This window comes from Phocoena sinus, chromosome 1 (assembly GCF_008692025.1).
Source record: "Phocoena sinus isolate mPhoSin1 chromosome 1, mPhoSin1.pri, whole genome shotgun sequence".
In the NCBI taxonomy this organism is placed as follows: domain Eukaryota; kingdom Metazoa; phylum Chordata; class Mammalia; order Artiodactyla; family Phocoenidae; genus Phocoena; species Phocoena sinus.
The window spans coordinates 167,097,048-167,124,521 of record NC_045763.1 but is presented as its reverse complement, the minus strand read 5'-3'; the positions used below and the strand labels follow the sequence as shown (position 1 = coordinate 167,124,521).

General features: G+C 36.0%; 1 protein-coding gene across 7 annotated transcripts in view; it reads left to right on the top strand.

Moving 5' to 3' along the window:
* MARK1 (microtubule affinity regulating kinase 1) overlaps positions 1 to 27,474 on the top strand; it is a 144,827-nt gene that overhangs the window by 90,677 nt on the left and 26,676 nt on the right. For all 7 annotated transcript variants that reach the window (XM_032636572.1, XM_032636539.1, XM_032636548.1 and 4 more), the window contains 6 exons: positions 4,005 to 4,053; positions 5,110 to 5,175; positions 9,035 to 9,105; positions 14,635 to 14,691; positions 19,785 to 20,021; positions 20,109 to 20,228. In XM_032636572.1, the coding sequence (XP_032492463.1) occupies positions 4,005 to 4,053; positions 5,110 to 5,175; positions 9,035 to 9,105; positions 14,635 to 14,691; positions 19,785 to 20,021; positions 20,109 to 20,228 (600 nt within the window). The remainder of the gene's footprint in view (positions 1 to 4,004; positions 4,054 to 5,109; positions 5,176 to 9,034; positions 9,106 to 14,634; positions 14,692 to 19,784; positions 20,022 to 20,108; positions 20,229 to 27,474) is intronic.

The following is a 27,474-nucleotide window of genomic DNA, read 5'->3' as shown; positions in this document are numbered from 1 at the left end:
TTATTTATTTATTTTTTTTCTCTTTTAAGTTTGGGTCTACTGATTGGCTTTGTTTATCTTGTACAAGTCATACTCATAAACCCATGTTTGCTGCTATTTCTAATTGGTTTCTTATTTTAATTAACGGAGAATTTAAAGACTCCCGGGAAGTGATCTGAGAGCAGAATCCTAGATTTTCTTTTAATCTTTTACAGTCTTCTTGCCCACACCTAACAGGACAGCAATCTCTTTAACAGCTCTTATCTAGTATTTAGAAAGTATTCAATTTGGTTTGTTTTGTTAAACAGCATACTTGTCCTTCACTGGTTTATGTAAATTTAATCTTGTTGGACAGACCTTAAGGCAACCCCAGTGATCCCTGCTTTCTGGTGTTCACACCTTTGTATGATCACTTCCCTTTGAGTGTGAGCAGGATCTGTGCCTGGTTTCTAACCAGTAGAATTAGGAAAAGGTGATGAGAGTTCACTCTCACGATCACATTATGTTAATATAAGACTGTCCTGCTAGCCAACTTTCTCTAGAGATTATCCTTGCTGGCTCGATAAACTAAACTGCTGTGTTGGAGAAGCTTACTTGGCAAGACCTGTGAGCAGTCTCTGAGAGGTCAGGGCAGCCTCCAGGAGAGCCAGCAAGAAACCAGGGTCCTCAGCCCTAGGGCTGTAAGGAAATGAATTCTGCCCACAGCCTGGGTCAGCTTGAAAGTAGGTTCTTCCCTGGTCGAGCCTCTAGGTGAGAGTGCAGCCTGGACAGCGCCTTGGTGGCAGCCTTGTGAGACCCCCCAGCAGAGGACCCAGTTAAGCCGTGACCACAGTGCACAGTGAATACTGACACACAGAAGCAGTGAGATAATAAATGTGTGTTGTTAGAAGTTGCTGGGGCGTGGTAATTTGTTACTTAGCAATAGAAAACTAATACATTAGTTGAATGATCTATTTGCAGTAACAACTGCAACTGACAGACATGTCTGAAATCTAAATAACCTTTGGTAAGCATGCTGCTTAACTGCGGAAGTGTCGGGGCACAGGAAGCACCTCGAACAGTGAGCATCGAGGGTGCACAAGTGTGCTCAGCAGGTTTTGCAGAGGCAATGCCGAGTGACAGTTGGTTTCATGGAGGCCAGTTACAAAGGCTTCTCTACTGTAGTGCTTGTGAATTGTGACTGTATAGTCACATCTAACAACTTAACAGATAAATAAAATTTTAATAAGAAAGTAACACTCAATGAAGAAAACAGAGGTAGTTCATTTACATGTAAGTATAGGAGAACAAGATTGTTATTGGGGACTTTTCTATTAGAAATACATAATACTACTACTTAGCCATAAAAAGGAATGAAATAACGCCATTTGCAGCAACGTGGATGGACCTAGAGATTATCATACTTAAGTGATGTAAGTCAGAAAGAGAAAGACAAATGCCATATGATATCACCTATATGTGGAATCTAAAAATATGGCATAAGGGAACTTATCTACGAAACAGAAACCGACTCACAGACATAGAGAACAGAATATGGATGCCAAGGGGGATGGCAGGTGTGGGGAGGGATGGAGTGGGAGTTTAGGATCAGCAGATGCAAATTATTATTTATAGAATGGATAAACAAAAAGGTCCTACTGTATAGCACAGGGAACTATATTCAACATCCTGTGATAAACCATAATGGAAAAGAATATGAAAAATAATGTGTGTATATGTATAACTATCACTTTGCTGTACAGCAGAAATTAACACAGCATTGTAAATCAGCTATACTTTAATAAATTTTTTAAAAAGAAATACATAATAGTGATAATACTAATGAATGCAAATGAAACTTACAATAATGCTACTCATATTAATAATAGGTCCAATAACTTTAAAATCTATATAGGACAGCAAAACCAAAATAGGGACTATCTGTATTTATTTTTTATAATACATTCCTGGGGTGCAGAGTGGAGATTCAGGAAAAAAAAGTCAATATTTTTAAACAATAAAGTTTAACATTTTAAAAAATTACTTTAGTTACAAATAGGTATATTTCTTATAAAATATTTTAAATGTTTAAATGGACTGTTTTATTACTCAGTGCTTATAAAATGGGTTTATGAAAGCCATGGAAAAATAAGAGGCAGGCATAATATATGACTTGTTTTTCTGGAGAAAAAAATTCTGCTTATAGTAGAACCTAGGATCATCAGATTTGTGAGTTATATAAGTTTTATGTGCTCATATTATGTGTGAATTTTATCTGCTAATGTGCCATAATAAGGAAAAAAAAGTTGAAACCAGAAGTACAGATTCTCTGAAAATCTAAACTACAGAGTCTACCTCTGCTGTCAGCCCAAGGAATCCGTGGGCAGAGGTCAGCTGATGCGGTGCCCCCTTACTTCCTCTTTGGTTTTCTCAGGGAAGTGAGGGCCTTATTTTTAGGGGGGTTGTCAGGTAAGCAGAGTGAGGAGACCCAGGTGGTGTCAGAAACCAAGATAAAAACCCTGAGTGCATTCTGAGGGGACTACCCACCAGGAATACAGGAGACCCCAAAGAGCTCTGCCCCTGCTGCCAATCGTGAGAAACGTCGGGTATTGGTGGCATCCCCTCTGTCTTGGTATAGGAGGTCCCCTCAATCCTCCCTCTGAATATTCACAGGAGTAAGATTCCACACTCCCCTCTGCTGACCTGAGGCCACCCAGCTCACACCAAGGCCCTTACCCCTCTGAGACCCCTGAGGAGGAAGTGAGGGTATGTGACTTCCGGCTCCCTCTGCCCAGGGCCTCCAGGGCTGCTCATGGGAAGGACATATTCTCTGACATCGCTAACTAGAATCTACGTGGTATTTGATGAGTATTCCATGCTTACTGCTGTCCACTGGCATCTGGTATTGTTGAGGTTTGGAAAGAGTTTGGAAAACGAATAACTGATTTAGAAATAGTCAAATGATCTGAACAGAGGTCTCATCAGAGAAAGTATATAGATGGCAGATAAGCATATAAAAAGGTGATCAACACCATACATTATTAGGAGTTGCAAATTAAAACAACAGATAGGGGCTTCCCTGGTGGCGCAGTGGTTGAGAGTCTGCCTGCTAATGCAGGGGACACGGGTTCGAGCCCTGGTCTGGGAAGATCCCACATGCCGCGGAGCAACTAGGCCCGTGAGCCACAACTACTGAGCCTGCGCGTCTGGAGCCTGTGCTCCGCAACAAGAGAGGCTGCAATAGTGAGAGGCCTGCGCACCGCGATGAAGAGTGGCCCCCGCTTGTCACAACTAGAGAAAGCCCTCGCACAGAAACGAAGACCAACACAGCCAAAAATAAATAAATTAAAAAAAAAACAAAAACAGATACCACTACACACCTGTTAGAATGGTGAAAATCCAAAACACTGACAACACCAAGTGCTGACAGGGATGTGGAACAACAGGAACTCTCATTGCTGGTGGGAATACAAAATGGTACAGCCACTTTGCAAGGTAGTTTGGTGGTTTCTTATAAAACTAAACATACTCTACTATACCATCCAGCAATCATGCTCCTTGGTATTTACCCAAGTGAATTGAAAACTTATGTCCACACAGAAACTTACACATGGTTTGTACAGCTTTATTCATAATTGCTTATAGTCTGATCAACCAGTAGAGGTGATTAAAGAGTCAGGCCCCCCAAACCCCAAGGAAGGTTTTTTTTTGATAAAAATCATGTGAATGATCATTTAGTTTCATTCCCACAGTGTTTTTCTTTTATTCCTAGTAATGAGTATTGAAATAAATGTTTGTTTTACTGTATATGGTATATTCACATACACAAACACACACACACACACAGAACCATTTGAGTTCATTAGTTAAAATTGTCCTGGGAACCAAGTCTCAGCAAAATTAGAGTTGGGACTGTGAAGTAAATCTCTTATTTGACCAGAATCCTGTAGTGTCTTATAAGCAGATAAATGTCTTCAAATAGATGTTTTGATTGGTTCTCAGCTTGAGTGTTCTTTTTTAACAAAATTGTTTGGTTGTTTTAACAGTTGTTTCGGGAAGTACGAATAATGAAGATATTGAATCACCCTAACATAGGTATGAAATTTATGTATACAATTAACGATAAAGTGTTTTCCTTAATTTGAGGCTATTTGAAAGGATACAATTTTAAGGATGTTTTATATAAAATGAGGAAAAATGATAACCTCAGAAAGTGATACTTTGGGTAAAAATAGATTATAAAGAAGTTAACTGAAGGCTACAAATTGTAGTTTTCTACTACCTTTCTGTCTTCTGCTTGTCACTAAAATAATATATATGACTTGGAGTTAAAGCGTATGAATGATTTTTGTATCTCCTTACTAAATCTCTCTAAATAGAGATTGCATGCCATTTAGGTATTTATAAAAAATAATTCCAGATATTTTGATAATAGGCACTTGGGCTTGATCATAGTTTATAAGCAAAATAACTAGTTTGAATTTTAGAGAAAATAGAGTTGATTTCAGTTTTAGTGAATTTACTTCCGTAAGTTCTGTTTTTCCCCCATATTTACAAATAAGTTTATTGATTACATATATTATACAAAATCATAGGATTGTAAGAAGTAAAAAGCAATTCTTAATCTGTTTATTTTTGAATCATGTGTTTCTTGCACATTAAAAAATCTTATGTTTATTAGAGACACTCATGCAGTTACTTGTGGTGTATAATTTCAACTATTTGTCAATACATAAGTCTCATAATTTAGTATTTTTTTAAGCAGAAACTTAAAATATCACATAATTATAAAATTTTTTGTTTCTGTACCAAAGATTATTTAACATTTTTTTGATAGGCTCATTATAATAATAGTGTCTTTTTAAGCTTTAATTAAAATTTTATTATTTTGATTTTAAGATTTTCTTTTTTTATTACCTTATTCTAATAAGGTAATAATAACCCAGCAGTTGGTTCCAAATCACTTCACAATAAATAGTTTTCTTCCATAGTCGTAATAACCCTTGAGAAAATTTTAAACTTTAAATTGTAATTAATAATTTTTAGTAAATACTCAAATTTTCCTTTAGTTTAGTGTTACCTTAAAGTTCCTTAAAGCATATTCAATATGTGCTCACAACCACAGAGTTATATCTCTACTTTCTTTTTCAGTAAAATTGTTTGAAGTTATTGAAACAGAGAAGACCCTCTATTTAGTCATGGAATACGCGAGTGGAGGTAAGGATGGAAGGGAATGAAAAGTTATCTTTGATGAGACATATAGAATTATTTATACCAGTCATTAACATTCATGTCTTTTTTGATGTTAATGAATCTGTAGTTTCATAAAATGCCTTTAAATGGTATCTTAAGGAAAATTCAGTGTTTAGTTTCAAGACCTATTGATCCTACATTTAAAAGTAGGATTTTGGCTTATTTAAAAATTACTTAGGGACATTTTTCAAAACTCTAAATTTGCATTGTTATCTATGAATGTTTCAATTCTTATCTAAATAATGTAATATATAATAATATTAGTAGTAGTAGAAGCTCTTGGCTATTAACAGGAAATCTCAAATTCAGAATGTATTTAATAAAGTTTAGAGTAAAAGCATGTTCTAGGTCACATGTTTATTTCACTGATTGTTCATATATGACAGATTCTCCATATACATACATTTTCAAGAAATCCATAAAATGTTTCAATTTAAACAAGTATTTATATATTTTATAAGTTAGGAGACTGAGTTGATGGGGAAATAGTAAGATACATTTCTAGTAGAATATAATATTGGGCTGGCCAAAATTTCATTCAGGTTCTTTGGGAAGATGTTATGAAAATCCCGAATGAACTTTTTGGCCAAGCCAATATATATTCTGACTATATAGTGTTCAAAATAGGAATGATTTTTAAACACTGATATATAATAGAAAATCATTTTCATATACTTTCCCTCAAATGACAGATATATTGGCTCAGATTCACTGTTCTTTTAGGCATAAAACTTAACCTTCTCAGAAACAGGTTTAAAATTTATGGAATTAAATCATTTAATAAGTAAAATGAGGATACTTGAAGGTTTTAAGGGCTCAGAGAATTTAAGCAATTGAAGAAGAGAGAGGACAGCAGAAATTATTTAAACCACTTTGGCTAATCACCTTTTTTCGCTAAGCAATTGAAAAACTTAGTGTCGAATTTAGTTTTGAGTTCTTTTAGCTAATAAAGTGTATAGATTTTTGTGATGATTCAGATTTTCTGTAACGAGAATGAAGATGATTTATTTTAGTCTATAGCATCTAGGTTATGTATTTTTATACCCTTTCAGATTTCTAAAAAATTTTACTACAAATATTAAACGGATTTTAATTGCTTTTTCAGTTTTTTATGTAGATTGACAGTTTTAAAAGGTTTAGTTTTTTGCATAGCTTTTTTTCGTCATGAAGATATTTCATTGTAGGTTTTTTACTTAACCTGGAAACCTACATCATTAATGTTTTTTATTATTATAGGATTTTAAGAAATATTAATACAGCCATGCAAATTTGCATAAAATGTTAATCTATAATAAAATTAATGAACCTACAAATACCACATAATGAAACTTTCTCTACTTTTCTATCCTGTAGTTAGATCTGTGTATCAATTCATCATTGTTGAAACCCTGAGTGTTTATCCAGTTAGACTTTTTTTTTTTTTAGCGATCTAAAGTCTAGAGAGTGGGGCTAAACATGTTTTGATATGAGAAATTATAGACAGCTAAAGATCTGTGGGCATTGTTCTCTTTTTATGAAGGTCCGCCACAAGGCTGTGTTAATGTGCTTTAACGATTAATGGTAAGTGCAGTCAACTCTTTATTGGTGCTGATGAAGGGGAGCAATGGCTCGAGTAATAGACAGCACGTAGGGTCCTCACTGCTCTCCTTCAGTAGCATTGGGAGGGGCAGAAGGGTCTAGTCACGTGTAGAGAGGTGTGTACTGGAGCTCAGCCAGTGGCCCCTTATTCATTTCTGAATCCTAGGGTTAGGTGTTCTTTGAGTCTTGCCAGTCAGTGATCCTGTAACAAACCATCTTGGTTCTGTAGCAGTAAATCTAGAATCATCCTCTTGCCTTTTTAATCTATAAACGGCAAGGTGACTCTAGAGAATAAAACGCTTAATATTTTTCCTCTGAAATTTCTAGATATTTTAGGATTGAATCTGACATGCACACGAGAATCCTAGCATGAACAAGGTTGAGTCAGACAACTGCCTCTTTGCCAGAAGTACATCTATTGATCCTGGTTCACTAATGGGGCGAAAGATCTTCAGTGATTAGAAGGGCAGGGAACTCCTTTATGATTTTGAACCATGTTTCGTTCAAAGGAGCCTATTAAAAGTAGGCGTCAGGACTACTTTGGAATAGTGTGTTTATACCTTCTTTTGCTCATGCAGGCATTTATTAAATGTTTACTGTGTACTAAGTGGTATTCTAGGTGCTAGGAACACATGGGTGAGCAAAGACAAGGTCCCTGCCCTCAAAAAGATTACGTTCTAGTTGGGGAAGCAAATCATAAACAAATAATATATAATCAGTAAAGGACTGAATCACGTAAACATCCGGGGGGTGTGAGCGTTCCAGGCAGAACTTAAGAGTAGTCCAAATTTTTGAACTCCTGCCGTATATCTTTCCCCGCCTAAACTCACATATCTAGAATTAACTGCTATGATGGGTCAACTAGAGCATCTGTTCATTTCTCTGTTTTCATCATCCCATTTAATCATTTAAGTATGCTTGATATAATATGCTAACATTGTAGATTTATTAGTTTCATCTGACATACATCGTTACATATTTGATTTTTAACATTTTACTTATGTCCTAGGATTGATACTGCATATATGTATATGTAATATATCTGTATACCTAGATACAAATATATAATTTATTGAGTGCTTACTATATGCCAGTCTCACTGTGCTAATAAGCACGTGCATTATTTCATTTAATCCTCACAACACCCATGTGAAATAGGTAATAGGGAGAAACAGGGTCTAAACGAAGTTAAGAAATCTTCCTAATGTCTCCCAATAGCTACTTAGGGCTAAATAAGGATTCATATTAAAATTGGTCTGATTCTAAAACCTGAGTTTTTAAGCACTTTGCTGTACTTTACAAGAGCTCTTTAAGCCACTTTATGAGTTTTTAATATACATGTATATATCTATGTGGTACAAATTATAAGGATATAAAAATTTTATCCCTTACACTGAGATATTTTATTTTTGATAATGTAACTAAATATTAGTTGGTTTATTATTATTATTGATTGGAGAAAAATGAAAAAAACATACAGACATGTAAAGTAAAAGATCTATTAGAACATTTTTATGGTTTCTAGTATCTTTAAATTATTTCAACAAATATGTATTGTCTATCCACTTTGTGTTCTGTCATGCGGATGGGGATACAGGTAAAGTATGGGTATGATGACAGCATTCAAGGAGTTTGCAGCTCACCTGGGGTAATAGGAGATGCACACAAGGATGATTTCATTCTGTATAATAAGTAGTTAAATACCAATGCAGATGAAATGAGTACTGTGAGAATGAGTGTAATCAGTGTAGGAAGGAAAAGAAAGAAATCAGTGTGGATGGAGGTAGAGAGATGGAATTTGACCAAGTCTCTATGACTAGTGGACTTTAAGAGAGTGAGCCGACATAATATGACTTCTGTTATTTTATTTGAAATGTAGGCCCCAAATACAAAGCCAAATGTGATTTTTGATTGCCCATGCTGTGGCTTCCCTTTATTAGGATGGATAATAAAGAGTTGACTGTATTTTTACATAATACTTGAAAGCAGAAAGTAAGTTCTCTTATGTTTTTTATGACTTTTTATTAAAAGAGTTTTGTTGAATCATAAGCCTCTACCCATATTCAATTTTACATGTATTTTTTCCTTTTTTCCTATTCATGTAATAGTTGTGATTTATATAGTACTATCAGAAAAGTGTGGGCCAAAAGCTTCTTTAAAAACAAGGCAAAAACTTGACATTGCATATATTGTTAACTGAAAAATCTATGTATATTTTACTGCCTGCTTTACCTTTCTGATTCAGGTGAAGTATTTGATTACTTAGTTGCCCATGGAAGAATGAAAGAAAAAGAGGCCCGTGCAAAATTTAGGCAGGTATGGAAAGTAGTTTTCAACTTTGTTTTGCTGATATTTTTAGTGATGTACAATGGACAGTATCACAAACTGGAATTCAGAGTACATGGTACTTTAAAAAGAAAAATTCCTGCTTTCTTACACGTTTTAAGAATGGAAAACTGAAAAAGAAATTTGTTCTTCCTGAATTTAAATTTAAAATAGTTGCCATTGGTTATTTCTAGTTCATCATAAATAGTAAAATGTTTATAGGTGAGATTCTTATTAATAACTCTTTGAGAGTCTTGGAAATACAGACTAGAGTGAGATAGAAAGTAAATACTTAAACTTTTATCCAGTAATTATTATCAAGTATTATTAGCTTTATGTGTACAGTATAAATGTGTACTGTTTAAAGAGGTTTTTGTATTTTTTAAATAATTAAAGATGTCTTAGTTTTGGAACTCATATTTTTGTAGACTTAAAGACTATGATCAATTTTATTTAGTCAAGTAGGGAAGGAACCTTGCCAGTGTGAAGAATGTGGTAAGATATTGATATTTCCAGGTCAACTTGAATATGATTTGTTACAGAAATGATAAAATAAGAAAAAGCAATTTAAGTTCATCTAAGATTGTTTTTAATGTTTAGGAATGAAGTATTTAAGATTATCATACTTTATAAATTACTGTAGAAATGACAATTAATAAATTGTAAATTGTCCACAAAATTTACTGAAGTAAAGTTTCAACAGACAACTTACTATATCCCAAACTTTACCTAAGTGAATTTAAAATATTCGTTCAAAAATAGTTCAGGGCTTCCCTGGTGGTGCAGTGGTTGAGAGTCCGCCTGCCGATGCAGGGGACGCTGGTTCGTGCCCCGGTCCGGGAAGATCCCACATGCCGCAGAGCGGCTGGGCCCGTGAGCCATGGCCGCTGAGCCTGCTCGTCCGGAGCCTGTGCTCCACAACGGGAGAGGCCCCAACAGTGAGAGGCCCGTGTACCGCAAAAAAAAAAAAAAAAAGTTCAGTATCTCTTCTGTAAACATTATTCTACAGTTAAAGGGATCCTGTAATCAATAAGGTTGGGAAACACGGACTACTGATGTGAAATCTTCCTCTGTGAGATTTGACATATATGTTAACATATAAACAATTGGAGAAGTCCTGAAGAAGATGGGAGGAAAAAAACCTGTTCAACTTTTTTTTTTTGACGTAGCATTCTGCATATCGATCGTGGAGTGAGTTTATTTTGTGAAACCTCTATTATTAATATCTCACAGAATCACTATTTGGAACAATATACATGAAATACTTTAGACCAAAGATAAACATAGCCCTTATATTTAGGATAGATTCCTAAGAGCATTTGACTTAAAATAGCTGAATCTAAAGACAACTGGTAATGAGGAAGCAGCATTGAGAAATTGAATGGTATTCAGCTACATATTGTTAAATTCTTTTCTACTGTGGAATGGAAGTCCATGCTTACTTAAGTAAAGAGCTACAATCATCACTTTAAATATCATCGTTCTTTCCATCTCAGTCACACTAGTTTTAGGAGCCTATCAGGAAGAAAATTCCAATGGACATTAAATATTTCCATTGGGATTTTAATATATATTTCAAGGACTGTCACTACTCACTCTTATTCTTTTTAGTCAGTTGGTTTTATTTATTTATTAAAAACATACTGTGGTCAGAAATTGTACTGGGTACTATATGGAATTAGAGAAGGTGCTGTTTTAAAGAGCTTACTCATCTCTACTGATGGGTGGGAGCAGGATAGCAGGCTGGGACACAGATATTTTTCATGAAGATCCAAACAATTATTAATTGGCTCTTTTTTAAAATAAAGTCTGGATTACTTTGAAATCAAATCAGAGATTGAGTGTTAAATGAATGCTATTTAAAATGTAAAACAGTGGCAATTTAAAAAATAATTATCTATTTATTATAAATATTAAACATATTAACTATCTGTATGTGTTCCCCCCAAATTAAATAGGTAACCAACTCACATTTTTAAAAACCAGGGACACACACACAATTTTATAGTTATTTGGCAAAAAGTTATATTTGTTTTTCAATTTATTTTTGCTAAGTTTATTTTTCTTTATAGGTGTAATTAAAACTCGAATAAATGTGTATTTACTTTTATTTTTATTTGCTCTGTATTTCATAAAATTACTTTAAAAACTTTAACAGTGAAAGGGAATGTACTGTATTAGTAAGGATATGTCCTTGACCCTACCATTAAATATAGCAGAGACACTAGGACAGTTCAAGACCAATTTAGCAGTCATTGCCCATACAATGCCGCTGCCTTCCTTAAGATTTAAGGGCCTGCAAGAGAAATCATAATATTGACTAAACCCTTCCAGTATCAAGGCTACTACTTAAAGCTTGGGAATTCCTGACCCACGTATAAATAATTGCAAAGCATCCTCCCCCCACAATTGCACCTCCTGGCAAAACATTGACATGTCTGGTCTTAAGGTCAGTGCAGGACTGATGGTCAATCATGTTTTCAAGATCCATAACAAAAGGATTGTAGGGAAGTTTCTGCATCCTATTTGTGGAGGTACAGAATGTTTTGAGATGGGAGGGTCTGACCATAGACTAATGCAGTAAAACTTGGGCTTGTGCATGGGGGTTCTTGCAGCGAGTGAGTCAGAAGCCAGAGCTTCTTTTATGGCAGGAATTGTACCCTGCTAGATAAGTGTGACGATATTATAAATAATCTTTCCCTTCTTAAGTCTTTAAGACTCAGGAGATTTTTATTCTAGAAGTGCCTATAGAACTGCTTTCATAGAAACTATCTTGTCTAATGTGAAATGCATGTTTGGTAACCAAATCATTATCTGTAGCATGCCTTCTTCACTGTATCAAGAGAAGGGGACTTGAAGAAGATAACATTATCAGCAAAGTTCTGTCATCTATGACGCAAAAATAGCGTTATAGTATGAACATCCTATAGCCTATATAGTATGTTCAATAAGATGTATTAATATTTACATATAAATGTATGTCTCTCTTAATTACATGGTAAAAATTGGATATTAGAATTTTGAAGCATATTGCTTAAGAAAACTAATACTCCATGTATTCATTGTAGGATTCTGCTGTATTTGGAGGACTCACACCTCAAATTGATTATAATCATTCACAATTGTTCTGCTCAAACACAGTTCATGGTAGTACCTGCTTAGTTTGGAATTCAGAGACTTTTACCAACTTGTCTATCAGGATTTAACTCCCAGTATTACCATTTTCCCACCTACTTTTCAAATACATTGTGTTGCCTCAACATCAGTGCAGGGCTTCCCTGGTGGCTCAGTAGTTGAGAATCCGCCTGCCAATGCGGGGAACACAGGTTCGAGCCCTGGCCCGGGAAGATCCCACATGCCGTGGAGCAATTAAACCTGTGTTCCACAACTACTGAGCCCATATGCCACAACTACTGAAGCCTGCATGCGTAGAGCCCGTGCTCCGCAACAAGAGAAGCCACCGCAATGAGAAGCCTGCACACCGCAACGAAGAGTAGCCCCCATGCTCGCCACAACCAGAGAAAGCCCACACGCAGCAATGAAGACCCAATGCAGCCAAAAATTAAAAAAAAACAATCAGTGCATTTTACCACCTTACCTCCTACGTCCCCATCCCCAAACATCCACATTTTAAAATTTTACTATCCTTCATGGAGGGCTTAGATCAATTATCACCTAGTAACTGAGATTATTCTTTATCTTTTATGATTCCCTCACTTCTTTGTACCTCGGCTTCTATGATTCTACTTTGTAGTATGTATAGTTACTCATAAACATGTTTTTTCCTCCTAATCAGACTGTAAGCTCCTGAAAGGCAGTGTGCATGTAGGGTGCGTGAACACATTTTTGTATTCCCCCAGCAACTAGCACATTTCCTTGCACATAGCAGGCACTCAATAAACTGACCGTTGAATCAAAATGAATTTAATTGAATTACATCTTACTCACTGTGTGTTGATTTTGTTTTGAATTTATGTCTTCTCTGTCTTTGAACCATTATAATATACATTAAAATAATTTTATAATACTGAAATACCAGTTTCACTTGTACTACTTGGAAGTTTTTTTTTTTCTAACCAGTATCCTATTAGCATGGTGATACTTCACATCACCTTTACACTTTCAAAAATTTCATTTCTGGGGCTTCCCTGGTGGCGCAGCGGTTGAGAGTCCACCTGCCGATGCAGGGGGCGCAGGTTCATGCCCCGGTCCGGGAAGATCCCACATGCCGCGGAGCGGCTGGGCCCGTGAGCCATGGCCGCTGAGCCTGCGCGTCCGGAGCCTGTGCTCCGCAGCCGGAGAGGCCACAGCGGTGAGAGGCCCGTGTACCGAAAAAAAAAAAAAAATTTCATTTCTGTCCCCATTTGTTAATGCCTAACCAATATTCAACATCCAAACTGTGTTTACGTTTAACTGAATCCACAGAATTGAATGTTCTGCTGTGCATTAAAATGGCCCTCCTATACATCAGATACACTTATATGTACAAAGTAACGCTTAGTTGATTGCTATCAGATTGTTTCCTTTGCTGTATTTTATGTAATAAAGCGTATAACTATCATAGAATTGCTTATAACCTATTTCTCATTGGTATCTTTGGCCCTTAAACCATTGGGTTCTTTCCTGTTTAGCACTCGTCCCCGAAGAGCCCTATGTAATGGTTAAAAATTAAGATGGTGTACAAAATCTAGTTACTTAAACCATTGGGTTCTTTCCTGTTTAGCACTCGTCCCCGAAGAGCCCTATGTAATGGTTAAAAATTAAGATGGTGTACAAAATCTAGTTACTTAAACCATTGGGTTCTTTCCTGTTTAGCACTCATCCCCGAAGAGCCCTATGTAATGATTAAAAATTAAGATGGTGTACAAAATCTAGTTACAAGGGTAGAATGCTTTGCCCAGCTGAATTAGTGGCGAGTTTAAGATTAGATTTCATTTTTACCTCTTTTCTTTTGATAATTAGGTTTCCTTTAAAGGCTCACAAATTTTTCCTTTGCTTTATACTATATGAAGAGACAAAAATAAGGTATTGCTAAACCCTGTTGATAAATTCTTAGTCAGTTGACCTCGCTGAAGAAACATGCCTTGAACACATTTAATATAATTCCTAAAATACAGTTTTGCATTTTGCACTTGAGCCAGCTATCTTGGAATGCTGATTCATGTGTGCCAGAATTCTTATTTCAACAGTGTAAACCATTTGACCAAAACTACAAAGTGTATACATTGTATCATGTGAACAGAAATATAACAACCCATAAAGAAATCTTCATGGACTCTGATAAATATTTTAGTGTATTTTAGCAAGAGAATACTACTTTTGCACGTTGTCCACATTTAAAAGTGAAAATTTCATAACTTTAATATGTATGGTTTTCTGAAATAAAGGAACAGTGAAATTGCTAAACGTAACTTTAAAATCCAAGTTAGTAATTTCTCTAAATTGGAATGATAATTGGGGGAAAATTGAGATGTTTTTACTATAATAATTTTGAATCTTTTATCCAAATATTTATTTCAGATTGTATCTGCTGTACAGTATTGTCATCAAAAGTGCATTGTTCACCGTGATCTTAAGGTAAGTGATTGGTTTTATTACAAAAATTTCTTAATTATTAACAGATATGTGATACTACTAGAGATGTCTTTTTGATTGCCTAATTGTGCCAGGCACTGTACAAGGAAATTAGTTTTTATTTAATTCTCACAGCAACTTTTTATAAAAGGTAGTATTTTCTTTCTTTTTTTTTTAAATTGAAGTATAGTTGGTTTACAGTATTATGTTAGTTTCAGGTATACAGTGAAGTGATTCAGTTATATATATATTTTTCAGATTATTTTCCATTATAGGTTATTACAAGGTATTGAATATAGTTCCCTGTGCCATACAGTAAATCCTTATTGCTTATCTATTTTATGTAAAGTAGTATGTATCTATTAATCCCATACTCCTAATTTATTCCTCCCCTGCTTCCTTTCCCCTTTGGTAACCATAAGTTTGTTTTCTATGTCTGTGAGTCTGTTTCTGTTTTGTATATAGATTCATTTGTATTATTTTTTAGATTCCACATATAAATGATATTATGTAATATTTGTCTTTTTCTTTCTGACTTCACTTAGTATGATATTCTCTAGTCCATCCATGTTGCTGTAAATGGCATTATTTCATTCTTTTTTATGGCTGAGTAATATTCCATTGTGTGTATATACATACACACACACCACATCTTCTTAAGCCAATCATCTGTTGATAGGCACATGGTTTGTTTCCATGTCATAGCTATTGTAAGTAGTGCTGTTATGAACATTGGGGTGCATGAATCTTTTTGAATTGAGTTTTTATCTTTTCCAGATATATGCCCAGGAGTGGGATTGTTGGATCATATGGTAGCTCTATTTTTAGTTTTTAAGGAATCTCCATATTCTTCTCCACAGTGGCTGCACCAACTTACATTCCCACCAACGGTGTGCAAGGGTTCCCTTTTCTCCACACCCTTTCCAGCATTTAATATTTGTATACTTTTTGATGATAGCCATTCTGACCCATGTGAGGTGATACCTCATTGTGGTTTTGACTTGCATTTCTCTAATAATTAGTGACGTTGAGCATCTTTTCATGTGCCTGTTGGCCATCTGTATGTCTTCTTTGGAGAGATGACTATTTAGGTCTTCTGCCCATTTTTTTGTTTGATTTTTTTGATATTGAGTTGTATGAGCTGTTTGTGTATTTTGAATATTAACCTCTTGTTGGTCATATCATTTGCAAGTATTTTCTCCTATTCCTTTGGTTGTCTTTTCATTTTGTTGATGGTTTCCTTTGCTGCGCAAAAACTTTATAAAGTTTGATTAGGTGCCATCTGTTTATTTTTTTTCTTTTATTTCTTTTGCCTTGAGGAATGAACTTAACCAGGAGGTGAAAGACCTATATGCTGAAAACTATAAAACATTGATAAAGGGAATTGAAGATGATTCAAAGAAATGGAAAGATATTCCATGCTTTTGGATTGGAAGAATTAATATTGTTAAAATGGCCACACTACCCAAAGCAATCTACAAATTTCATGTAATCCCTATCAAAATACCCATGACATTTTTCACAGAACTAGAACAAATAATCCTAAAATTTATATGGAACCACAAAAGTCCCAGAATTGCCAAAGCAATCCTGAGGATAAAGAACACAGCTGGAGGCATAACCCTCCCAGACTTCAGACAGTACTACAAAGCTACAGTAATCAAAACAGTATTGGTGTAAAAACAGATCAGTGGGACAGAATAGAGAGCCCAGGGAATTCCCTGGTGGTCCAGTGGTTAGGACTCAGAGCCTTCACTGCCAAGGGCCCGGGTTCGATCCCTGGCTGGGGAACTAAGATCCCACAAGCTGCGTGCGCGGCCAAAAAAAAAATAGAGAGCCCAGAAATAAACCCACATGTCTTCGATCAGTTAATCTATGAAAAAGACAAAAGAGGCAAGAATATACAGTGGAGAAAAGACAGTCTCTTTAGCAAGTGGTGTTGGGAAAGCTTGACAGCTGCATGTAAATCAATGAAATTAGACCACTCCCTCACACCCTCACAAAAATAAACTCAAAATGGTTTAAAGACCTAAATATAAGGCATAAAACTCCTAGAAGAGAACATAGGCAAAACATGCTCTGACATAAATCAGAGGAATGTCTTCTTCTTTTTTTTTAAAATAAATTTATTTATTTATTTATTTTTGGCTACATTAGGTCTTCCTTGCTGCATGCAGGCTTTCTTTAGTTGCGTCGAGTGGGGCTACTCTTCGTTTTGGTGCATGGGCTTCTCATTGCAGTGGCTTCTCTTGTTGTGGAGCGCAGGCTTTAGGTGCGTGGCCTCCAGTAATTGTGGCATGCGGGCTCAGTAGTTGTGGCACACGGACTTAGTTGCTCCACGGCATGTGGGATCATCCCAGACCAGGGCTCAAACCCATGTCCCGTGCATTGGCAAGTGGATTCTTAACCACTGCGCCGCTAGGGAAGCCCAGGAATGTTTTCTTAAAAGGCAGTATTTTCACTGAGGAAATGAAGAAAATGTGGATGAAAAGTTATCTAGCATTAAAGACTAGAGGATTTGATTGCATTAATTAGCTTCTTTTAATAACATAAATGAGGAACTTTGTCCCTAATTAAAAATGCCCGAGGCCGCATTCCATCAGAAGCAGGGTCAGGGCACAAATCCAGATTTGTCTGATGTAAGAGCCAGTGCTCATCCTCACATTAAAGTTCAAAGAAATCAGGAAAGTTTTAAATGTTTTTATGAATCTTGAATGCATATGATTAGTATAAACTAGCATACTTTGGAATAAGAAATATGTGATAGTCAGGAAATGTTTGTGGCAGTGAACATGGGAGCCATGTTTCATTTCATGGGGAAATGAAATCAGATGTCTGTTTAGGTGTTTTGCCTATTTTTTAATCTGGTTGTTCGTTGTTTTGTTATTGAGTTACATGAATTCCTTACATATTTTGAATATTAACCCCTTATCAGATATGTGGTTTGCTAGTATTTTCTCCCATTCTATAGGTTGTCTTTTCATTTTGTTGATGGTTTCCTTTGCTGTACAGAAGCTTTTTAGTTTGATGTAGTCTTACTTGTTTAATTTTGCTTTGGTTGCCTGAGCTTTTGATGTCTAATCCAAAAAGTTAATAATACTGTATTGAATACTGGAAGTTTGCTAAGAGGGATTTCAGGTGTTCCCATCACACTTATCAAAAAAAAAAGGTAACTGTGAGGAAGTATGTAGCTTGACTTAAGTAATCATTTCACTGTTTGTATGTATATCAAATTATCATGTGTTATACCTTAAATATACATAATTTTTATTTAAAAAAATAAAATAATTAAAAAAAAGAAAGAATGGTTGGGGCCAAATGGATTCTTTTCTTTTTGAACGAAGGTAGAAGATTCCTTGTCTAAGAAAGTTTTCTTTTTTTTTCCTTTTTCTCTATTTTTCCAAAGTTAACTTGCATGTTCCATACCTAGGAGGTCTTTTTTTTTTCCAACTTCTTTTCCCATTGCCTCTGTCAATTACTAGCACTAGTTTGTGTTATATTTGAATACATTGTCCTAAACAGTTGTTGAAAGTCTCATCCTATATTTTGACTCCATTGTTCTGAGCTTACAGATTTTCTCCTGCTCCAAATATTTCTATTTCTGTTTCCTCCCTTAGCTATTTTAAGGGAAATCACTGCTTCAAAGAAAGAGAAAGAAGAGGGCTATTTATTTCCCTGCCTGTGTGTTTGACTCCTAGTTTGTCATCTCATTTCTTATATGGAAAATATCTGCAAAAAATCATGTTCATTACCCAGGAGTTTCCTGTATGCTCTTGGGAGGAAACCTCAAAACCCTCGCCATCTCTCCTCTTCTGAGGCAGCCTTGGGTACTTTGCTATCCATCCAGACATCTTTAGAGAGACTGGGAAAAGTCTAGCTTGCTCCAAGACAGCCTCAGAAATTTACAGTGACCAGGCCCTTACATCAGAACATCAGAGTAACCTGGTTTTGTCGCACAGTCCATAATGTTAAGATCTAATATAAATCTCCCAAATCTGTGTGCTGTTATAATATTTATGTAATAAGTGATACCACATTTTTTGCATATTTTTGGGTGTTAGATGTGTATTTTCTGAAACAAGATGAAAACAAATATCCCAAGGTAGTATTCCTTTAAAAAGGAAAAGGAGGAAGTAGGCGAGGGAAGAGCTATATGATGGGCAAAGTGCTTGGGTCTGCTGACTGTTGGACCCTCCAGTGGTATAAACTGTAGAGAACTCTGATTTTCATTTTAGTCAAATTTTACTCCTTTTTGTAACCTGATAAAACACATCTACAAACTAAGCTATAACTTCATTAGTCTGTCAGTTGTAACAGAGTTTGAAACAAAACATGTGCAAAAGCAAATCCTTTATTGAATTGCTTGCATTTATAAAAGGTACATTTAAATTTTTTCATTGAATGATTCTGATTTAGGAAGATTTTAGAAAACCGACATTTTAAAACATGGGAGAAATCACTTCTTTCTACCATAATAAACCCCTAGAAGAGAATCTAGTTTTAGAAAAGCAAAAGGAGGCTTAAAACAGATAAGATCCAATGGAGGCTGTGTTGTTTTCTTTTACTGAGAAAAGAACTTTGTTGAGGATGCATTTTGCAAGAAAGGACAAGGAATCAATTCAGTAGTCATAGAACCCCTGACTGGGAGTTAGTTTAAATATATGCTTGAGGCTTGCATTAACCAGTGATACTCTATTAAACAGCATATTTGGGTAAATTTGTTGGTTTAAGCCCAAGATGGATTAGTGTTATGTTGACTTACATTCTTTAGAATAGGTCATATTAAGGTGCAATTCCAGGATGTTTCTTACCATGAGGAAAAAAATTAGGTTTAAAATGACCTATGGAAGAAAATGGTTTTTAAGTAACCTTTCTTAAACAGTTACATATATGCATATAAATGGAAGCTTCCTATATAGTGTTAAAATTCAGTTTTATATAAATGTAATTCTGAGAAGTTACACATTGAAGTACTCTACTGGGCTTCTCAATTTGATGTTACACTTAAAAATGAGAGACAAGAAATAGATGTTTACATTGAACGTTTTATTTTATGTAGGCTCTTTACATTGTCCTTTTTATTATTTTCCTCTTAGGCTGAAAACCTTCTCCTTGATGCTGATATGAATATTAAAATTGCTGACTTTGGTTTTAGTAATGAATTTACAGTCGGGAGCAAGTTGGACACATTTTGTGGAAGCCCGCCTTACGCTGCCCCTGAGCTTTTCCAAGGGAAGAAGTACGACGGGCCTGAAGTGGACGTGTGGAGTCTCGGCGTCATTCTCTACACGTTAGTCAGTGGGTCCTTGCCTTTTGACGGCCAGAATTTAAAGGTATCAGCTAAATTTGATATTAATGTTCTATCCCCAAGCACAGTGATTTCATGAGCCAGTGATACGTGCTTTCTTTTGCTTTGTAAGGAACTGCGGGAGCGAGTCTTACGAGGGAAGTACCGTATTCCCTTCTATATGTCCACTGACTGTGAAAACCTCCTGAAGAAATTATTAGTGCTGAATCCAATCAAGAGAGGCAGCTTGGAAGTAAGTAATTTTTACCACTCCATATTTAAAGTCTAACAATTAAAATATTCAAGGAACTACAGAGCATTATTTCAATAATTTTTCCCCACGTTTTTTAAGGAAAATTGCCAGATCATCTCATTTGCCTTTTATTTAGATCTAGAGAAAGTCACATCATGCTTTCACTACTCAAAGGTTGTGCAGTAGGTTTGGCTAAAGAGTTTTATTTCTTCTTTGTCCTGCAGTGAAGTCTTAAATTAAAACAACATCAAAATAGGGATAAAATTGACTTAGTTGAAGAAGAAGGAAAACCTAGTCTCTGTCACAAATTGCTTGGTCCAATATAGAAACCTTGTATTTAGTAAGTACAGATATTTCAAGGATAAAAGAAGATAGTGAAATTTGAATCCAGTGAATACTTCATGGCTGTACCCGATAGTAAAAAATTTAATAGAACCCTCTCATCATCAGTACAGAAAATTTGCAAATATTTAAGTAGAACATATTGGAAACAGGTATTTCATTTCTTACCACACTGTTGTGTTGCCTACATACATTCCACATATGTGAGGTTATTTATAATAACAGATGCTGTTAAAAAAGTACTAAGTATGTTACAGCCAGTAACATCAGAGGTTCATATAACCAAAATGTCTAATCTTTTTTCCTTGTGACACTGCAGTCAGAACAACTTATTAAGCATTTTTCCCATCTGTTTTTAAAAATATTTTAGCCTGTACTAAGATAATTTCAGAGATTCAGCATGTATTGTTCACTAGTACTTTTTGTCTTCATTTATTTGCCTTAATAGATAGGGTAGAAAATTCAGAGAATTAACCTCATTTAAACTGTACTTTTTTAGTGTAGCAATGGGGGCCTTCTGGCATGGACTCCATGCTGGTTAGGAGGCAGCCTTATAGTGAGCCATCCCTGTGTACAGAGCTCTCAGGTTAGTTTGGGCTTTGTAATTGGATTACCACAGTACTTTTCACTAAAAGATACAATATGATGTTTTGATGGAAGTTAAGGGATGGTGACTTCCATTGGGAAATTATTTTAAATGTTTTATACCAGTAAATCAATTATCAGATATTTTTTACTGAATTGTTTGTTTAAATGTGATTAGTTACTTCCTATGATTTTTGTGGGTTTTTTTCTTTGGGGGTCAAAGGATATGTTGTAATGTTTTAAAAGAGAAATCTGTGCAGTAAAAAAGCCCACTTTCATATTACCGCTCTTCTAAACTTACTTTCAACCATTATAATGGAAAACTGTGTGAAATAGTTAAAATTGTTGACACTCATACAAGTTCTAAAATTTTGTAGGAACATAAGCCTCCCTTGATCCTGCTTTATGACCCATTTTTATCATTGGAGCCAAGTTTACCTGAATGTCACTTAAAATGTCCAGAGTTGAGGCATCAGCTCAGCTAATGAGAGGAACAAAAAGACCATAAAGAACAAAAATTATCTGGGGGGAGTAGATTTTACAAATCTCTATGGACGATTGATAAGATATGCTTCATGTCTTAACTGTGATTAATTTACAGTGGCCAAATATTTAAGTCTTTCATCCTTAGCATTAAAATATGAAGGATTAAAGTATTAGAATTCTCTGACTTGAATGTGAAAGCAAGTTATTATTATGAAAACATTTGCTCATCAGAAGCTCAACTTGATGTATTTGAATATAGTCTGGAACTTCCTGTTCCACCTTCTCAAAATTAAGTTTTCCAGCCATGGAACCATGAGTCTACATTGGAAATATTATCATAATATTGCAGATATCAGCATACAAAGGCTGGTCTGCTTCACAATTCCCAGAAATGATTTTCCAGAGAAACCTGACACCATTGGGGAAAAAAAAATAAAGGATTTCTTTATACCAAATCTTAAGAAACTCCCCTTGAAATAACAATGATGTCAAAAATTATATTAGTCTTCGCTTTTATTTTCATACCTACTTTATTATCAACTTTACAACCAAAAAATTCATAAAGTATAAAAAGCAGCTATTTTCAAAACACCAGTCTTCAGTGTGTAAACATAAATTTTTATTCAGTAATAATGTTTTCATGTCATGTTGCATTCTTTTTTTTTAACTTAAACGTTTTTAGTATGTCCTCTTTGCTTTATCATGAGAGTGACTGCCTTCCCTGTCAATAGCTATGTTGTTCTCCTTGGATTATGTATCAAAGTTTATTTATTCTCTGCTTGTTCCACATGTGAGTTGTTCTCATTGTTTTTGCTAAAAATAATGTGATGTACTTTTTCCCTTTGGGACGTATGCTTAGATAAATTCTCCAGACAGTAATTACTCGGTCAAAGGGTATAAACAGTCTGCTAGGTCCTGTGTATCATTGCCAAAAGATTGTGTGTTAACTAAGGCATTTGAAGGTACATATTCTGCACAGCTTGTTTCAGTATTGGATAAAAGTAATTTCTAGTATTTGATGCCTTTATGGTAGTAATGCAGTTTGTCATAATTGCTTTAATTTGTATTTCTTTCATTAGAGATAATGTTCAATATTTTTAATAAATAGGTTAAGTGTCCTTCTTCATATGTAAGCTCTCTGTGTCCCTAAACTGCTTGTTTAAAGGAATCTGGTTAATCAGCTTTATAGACTTGTATCAGCTTCGTACATTTTGATATGAAATATTTCCCTGTTAATTCTCATATTTTAAGAAATGGAACTTGATGTATTTTTTCGGTGTTAGTTGAGTATCATGAGTTATTGATGAAACTGTAGTCTTCACTATGTAATTTGCTAATATTGAAGTTTGATTTAAAGAATCTTTATTTTAAATAATTTCACGTTCTACTTGCTTGACCCATAGTTGCTTCTAGATCTAAACAGTTAATATAATTTTTTCAGGTTGTATATATGAGTGCTGTCACCTCTTCCTAATTGTACTCATAATGGGGGGGACAGTATCACACATGATTTTCAAAGGATTTGTGTTTTATGCTGGGTTTTTTCCTATTTATTTGAATATTGGTGTGTCTGGATTTTTTTTAGAAAGATACTGAAATTTTTTCCTGCTACCCCCTCTTTGTATATTCTTTCATTTTTCCAGTCCTTAAGTAAGATGGACTGTGTTACCTTTCAAAACAATAACAAAATTTGAGCCTAAAGCAAAGTTCCTCATTGTTGCCCTTTCTCCCTCATCTTTGGTCCTCCTCAAAAAGTATTTATTTTTACTTTTAACACCTTTTTCAGCCGCTGCTAAGATAATCTTTAAAATCTTGCTTCTGTCTGCCCAGTTCAAGTGACAGTAAAGCAAAAGACAATTAATAAGAATAATAACCATTTTTCTAATGAAAATTTCTAAGTACAAATTCAGAAGCATATGGTATACTTTACAAAGGTTGAAACCATTTAAGAAAAATTATTTTCATCTGGCCAGCCTAAAGTCCATAATTTTTTAGTGTGGACCTATGTGTATATTTCCATTGGTCATTTGTTTAACTCTTTATAATTCATCTGAATCAATTATTTTGTTAGAACTTCTCAGCAAGTAGTCATTTCTGTTCAGTGACAGTGATAGCTAGGGTAAACTTTCTTCAAGTTTGCAGTCTTGTTGGACGTCTTGTTTCTCATGTTGAGATATCTCAAATGAAACCTGAAATGGACTAGTTTGTTGAACTGGTCTAGTGCAGTGTGTTGGCCAGTGGTTTACACTGCCTGAAACCACCAGGAATAGGGTTGCATGAACTCCACGGTCACCAGCACCACCATTTCCTGGGGACACTTACTTCTCCCTTGGCTTTGAATGTTAACCCTGCGATTCCCATGGAGGAATTTTGAGTGGGCATGAGGTTCACGCACTGAAGACAAGTACTTCTGCATGCTCTTCCCTTTCCTCTATCCCTATTTTGTTGCCCTCTGTGCCTTACTCCTCTAAAAGACCTTCAGATTTAGAACTAGTAGAGTTAATTCTGCTTCTTTTTTCCCTTAAGCAGATCTTCTTTCTTCCTACTGTTACCTCCCACTCCTTTTACGGAAGGAAATTTTTCCTCAGATTATTTTTATTTTGCTTTGAAACACAACTGTTTTTAAGGAGACAAACTTTGCTACGTGGACTCGGCGACCCCCAGAGATCAGAACAGTTAAGACAGGAAAGCGAAACTGTGTTCTTTCTCTCATCACCGCCCAGCGGCCTTTTCTTTTCACTTTGATTTTCCACCTTCCCTGGATCAGCCCGGCCTCAAATCTGATTTTGTGTGAAGACTAGCAGAGTCAGTGCTCCTTCTGTGTTCCTCAGATCGTTCCTTTCCCGGTGCTGTTTCTAAAATGTTGCTTATCTTCTTCATTAATAAAATGTAGCATTTCTCCATTGCCGATCAGATCAAGTTTAAATTCATCATCTGAGGATACTCACTTTATCTCCTGTTCTTTCATTGCATGTTACCTCTGTTCCAAGTCAAAGGAGAGGATGCCTCACTGTTCCTCCCTCACATCTTCCTTCACTTGTTCACCAGTCCAGATATTACCTATATTTGGAGAGTGAGTTCACCTCCTAACTTCTTGGGATTCCTTCCCTGAAAACTGCAGCCCACACTGCAAGTTACTCTTTTTCATCTTTATTAATACTCACTGCTAATAGCACACTCCTGAACAGGTAAATCCATTGTGTATTCAAATATTTTCAGGTTTGGTGAGTAAATCTTATTTCCCCAGATAAAAGACAAATTACCTCAGGGTTTAGTCCACATATATATATTTTTCCTTGATGTGGACAGATAATAATGGTTGTGAAATGAGCACCAAATACACACCATTTAATTGAGAAGCATCAGAAAATTTGGATTATCTTAATTTTGCTTTAATATTTTGTCTTCCACTATCAAATCTGTTATTGCTCTTGTATTTTTTACTTAGGGATACTCTGTTCCTCCTGGCACCTGAGTTAAAATCCTCAGACCCCTCTTGGATTTCATCCTTTCCCTCATTCTCAAAACGAATTTTGTTAGGGAGGGTGGGAGGGAGGGAGATGCAAGAGGGAAGAGATATGGGAACATACGTATATATATATAACTGATTCATTTTTTGTAAAGCAGAAACTAACACACCATTGTAAAGCAATTATACTCCAATAAAGCTGTTAAAAAAAACAACAACGAATTTTGTCATCAGGTGCTATAGATTGTGCCTCTACAGGTTTTCTTTCTTCTGTTTCATCCTGTCCAGTTCACTTCTCTGTTCTCTATCTCCTGGGCATTTTAGCGACTTCCTAAGCTGTCTTCTTGTTGTTAATCTCTTCTCTACATTTAATTTTACTCAAGGCTTCTGTCCAGGCTTATTTTAAAACACTGCCCTGTTCAAAAGCAACAAACAAGCATTTGTGCTGAGAAAGATAGCACAAGGCACAGTCCTTATCCTCAAGGACTTTAAATATAGTGAAGGAGCTGTGATAAAAGGTAGAATGTGATAACAGTCACAATAGGAAATATACAGAGTTCCATGGGAACACAGAGGAAGGACAGATGAGTAACACAGACAAGAGGTTTTATTCCTTCAGTCTACAAATATGCATTGAGCATTTAAGTGCTGGGTATGTTTAGGTGCTTGATATGCAATACTGAGCAAATCAGATGCAGGTCATTCTTTGTTTGGCTTTATGGCTAATAGCGGAGATAATTAACAGGTAAACACAATATTTACATAATGACAGGTTACATAATTGTACACAAAGATCAGAGTACCATGAAAGACAATGATAGAAGGAGCCCAGATTTTGTGTGGACATTGTAAGACAGATAAAACGGAACTTAGGTGGAAAAAATAGGGGGAAACATTCCAGGCAAAGATCCTTATCTTCTACTCCACTGAGAAAACAGAAACCAGTAGTCATGAACTCCATTTCCTGCCACCATACTCTTAATGGTACTGTCTGAACCCCACCCACCTCCTTAGTTCCCTGTTGCAGTGGAGAGGTGTCTCCTCTTGTGCAAGAATTACCCATTCATTCCGGTGCTGGATTTAGCACGTGTGATGTGCCTTCCCAGTACCTTATTCCTTCAGTAAAGCTTTCTCTTCTGTACCATCCTAACCTCCTCTGCTAACTCCTTTCCCTCAGCCTTTATCCATACCTAAAGAGCTTCTGGCTTTTTAAAAAAGGCATCCTTCAACCTCACAGTCCCCATCCAGTATTCTTTCTTGCTCCCCCCTTTCTGGCCAGACTTTTTAAAAAGTATCTCCACCGGCAGTCACCAGTTTCTCATCTGTCCATTTGCCTCTGTGCGTTGCCTTCTGATTCCCATCTCCACCACTTGGTGAAGCCACCCTCAGTAAACTCATCTGTCTTTGTCGTAAACACAACAGATTACTTTTTTAGTTATCACCTTATTTGACAGGACACAGCTGCCTCCTCTTTGAAAAACTCTCGCGTTGCCTTGCATGTCACTCTGTACAGATTTTTCCTCCCCCCATTTACTTTTGGGATTACTTTTCTTTGCAGCCCTTATATGCTGGTAATGCTGGCATTCTTTAAGCCTCTAGTATTCATTCTCCCTCGATTCACTCTTCTGGAGAATCCCACCACTCTGTCCTCATCTGTTGGCTGCTTTCTAAATCTCCATCCCTAACCCAGATTTCTCCTGGGCTTTAGAATAAACTAAGTGTTGACAGGACATGTCTGTTTGGATATGCCGAAGCACCTCACACTCAGTTTGTCTAAACCTGAGCTCCATCTTTCCCGGTCCATTCGACCTCTCTTCCCGAGTTTGGTGTCTCAGTAAATGGTATCAGCCTCTACTCAGTTGTCTAAACCAGAAGCCTCATCATCGCCTTCATTTTCCCTGAGCTCTTTCATCTCTCCCCTCGCTTCCAATCACAGAGTTCTGTTGATTTTTACCAGCCAAATACTGAAAATGTCTTTCTTCCCATTGCCACTGCCTGCCCTTAGAGCGGGCTGGTATCTTCTCCCTCCTAGATTCCAGCGAAAGCCTCTTAGTGGATTTCTGAGTCTCCAGTGTTGAATGACTCTCCACACACTGGCTGGAGAGACTTTGCAAAATCACACTCTTCAAAGATATCCTTTATCCAATTGAAAGGAAGCCTCATGATTTGGTCCCTATTAATTTTCCACCCTGCTCTTGCTCCGGCTCCCGCCTTGTGTAGTCATACTGACGCGCTGTCCCCCACATGCCCTGCTCGTTTGCCTGGATCACTCGCAGGCTTTTGCCTCTCTTCCAATTCCTCCTGGCAGGATAACCTCTTACTTAACTCTTCCAGCATCTAACCTCCACTTACTTGGGATTCTAC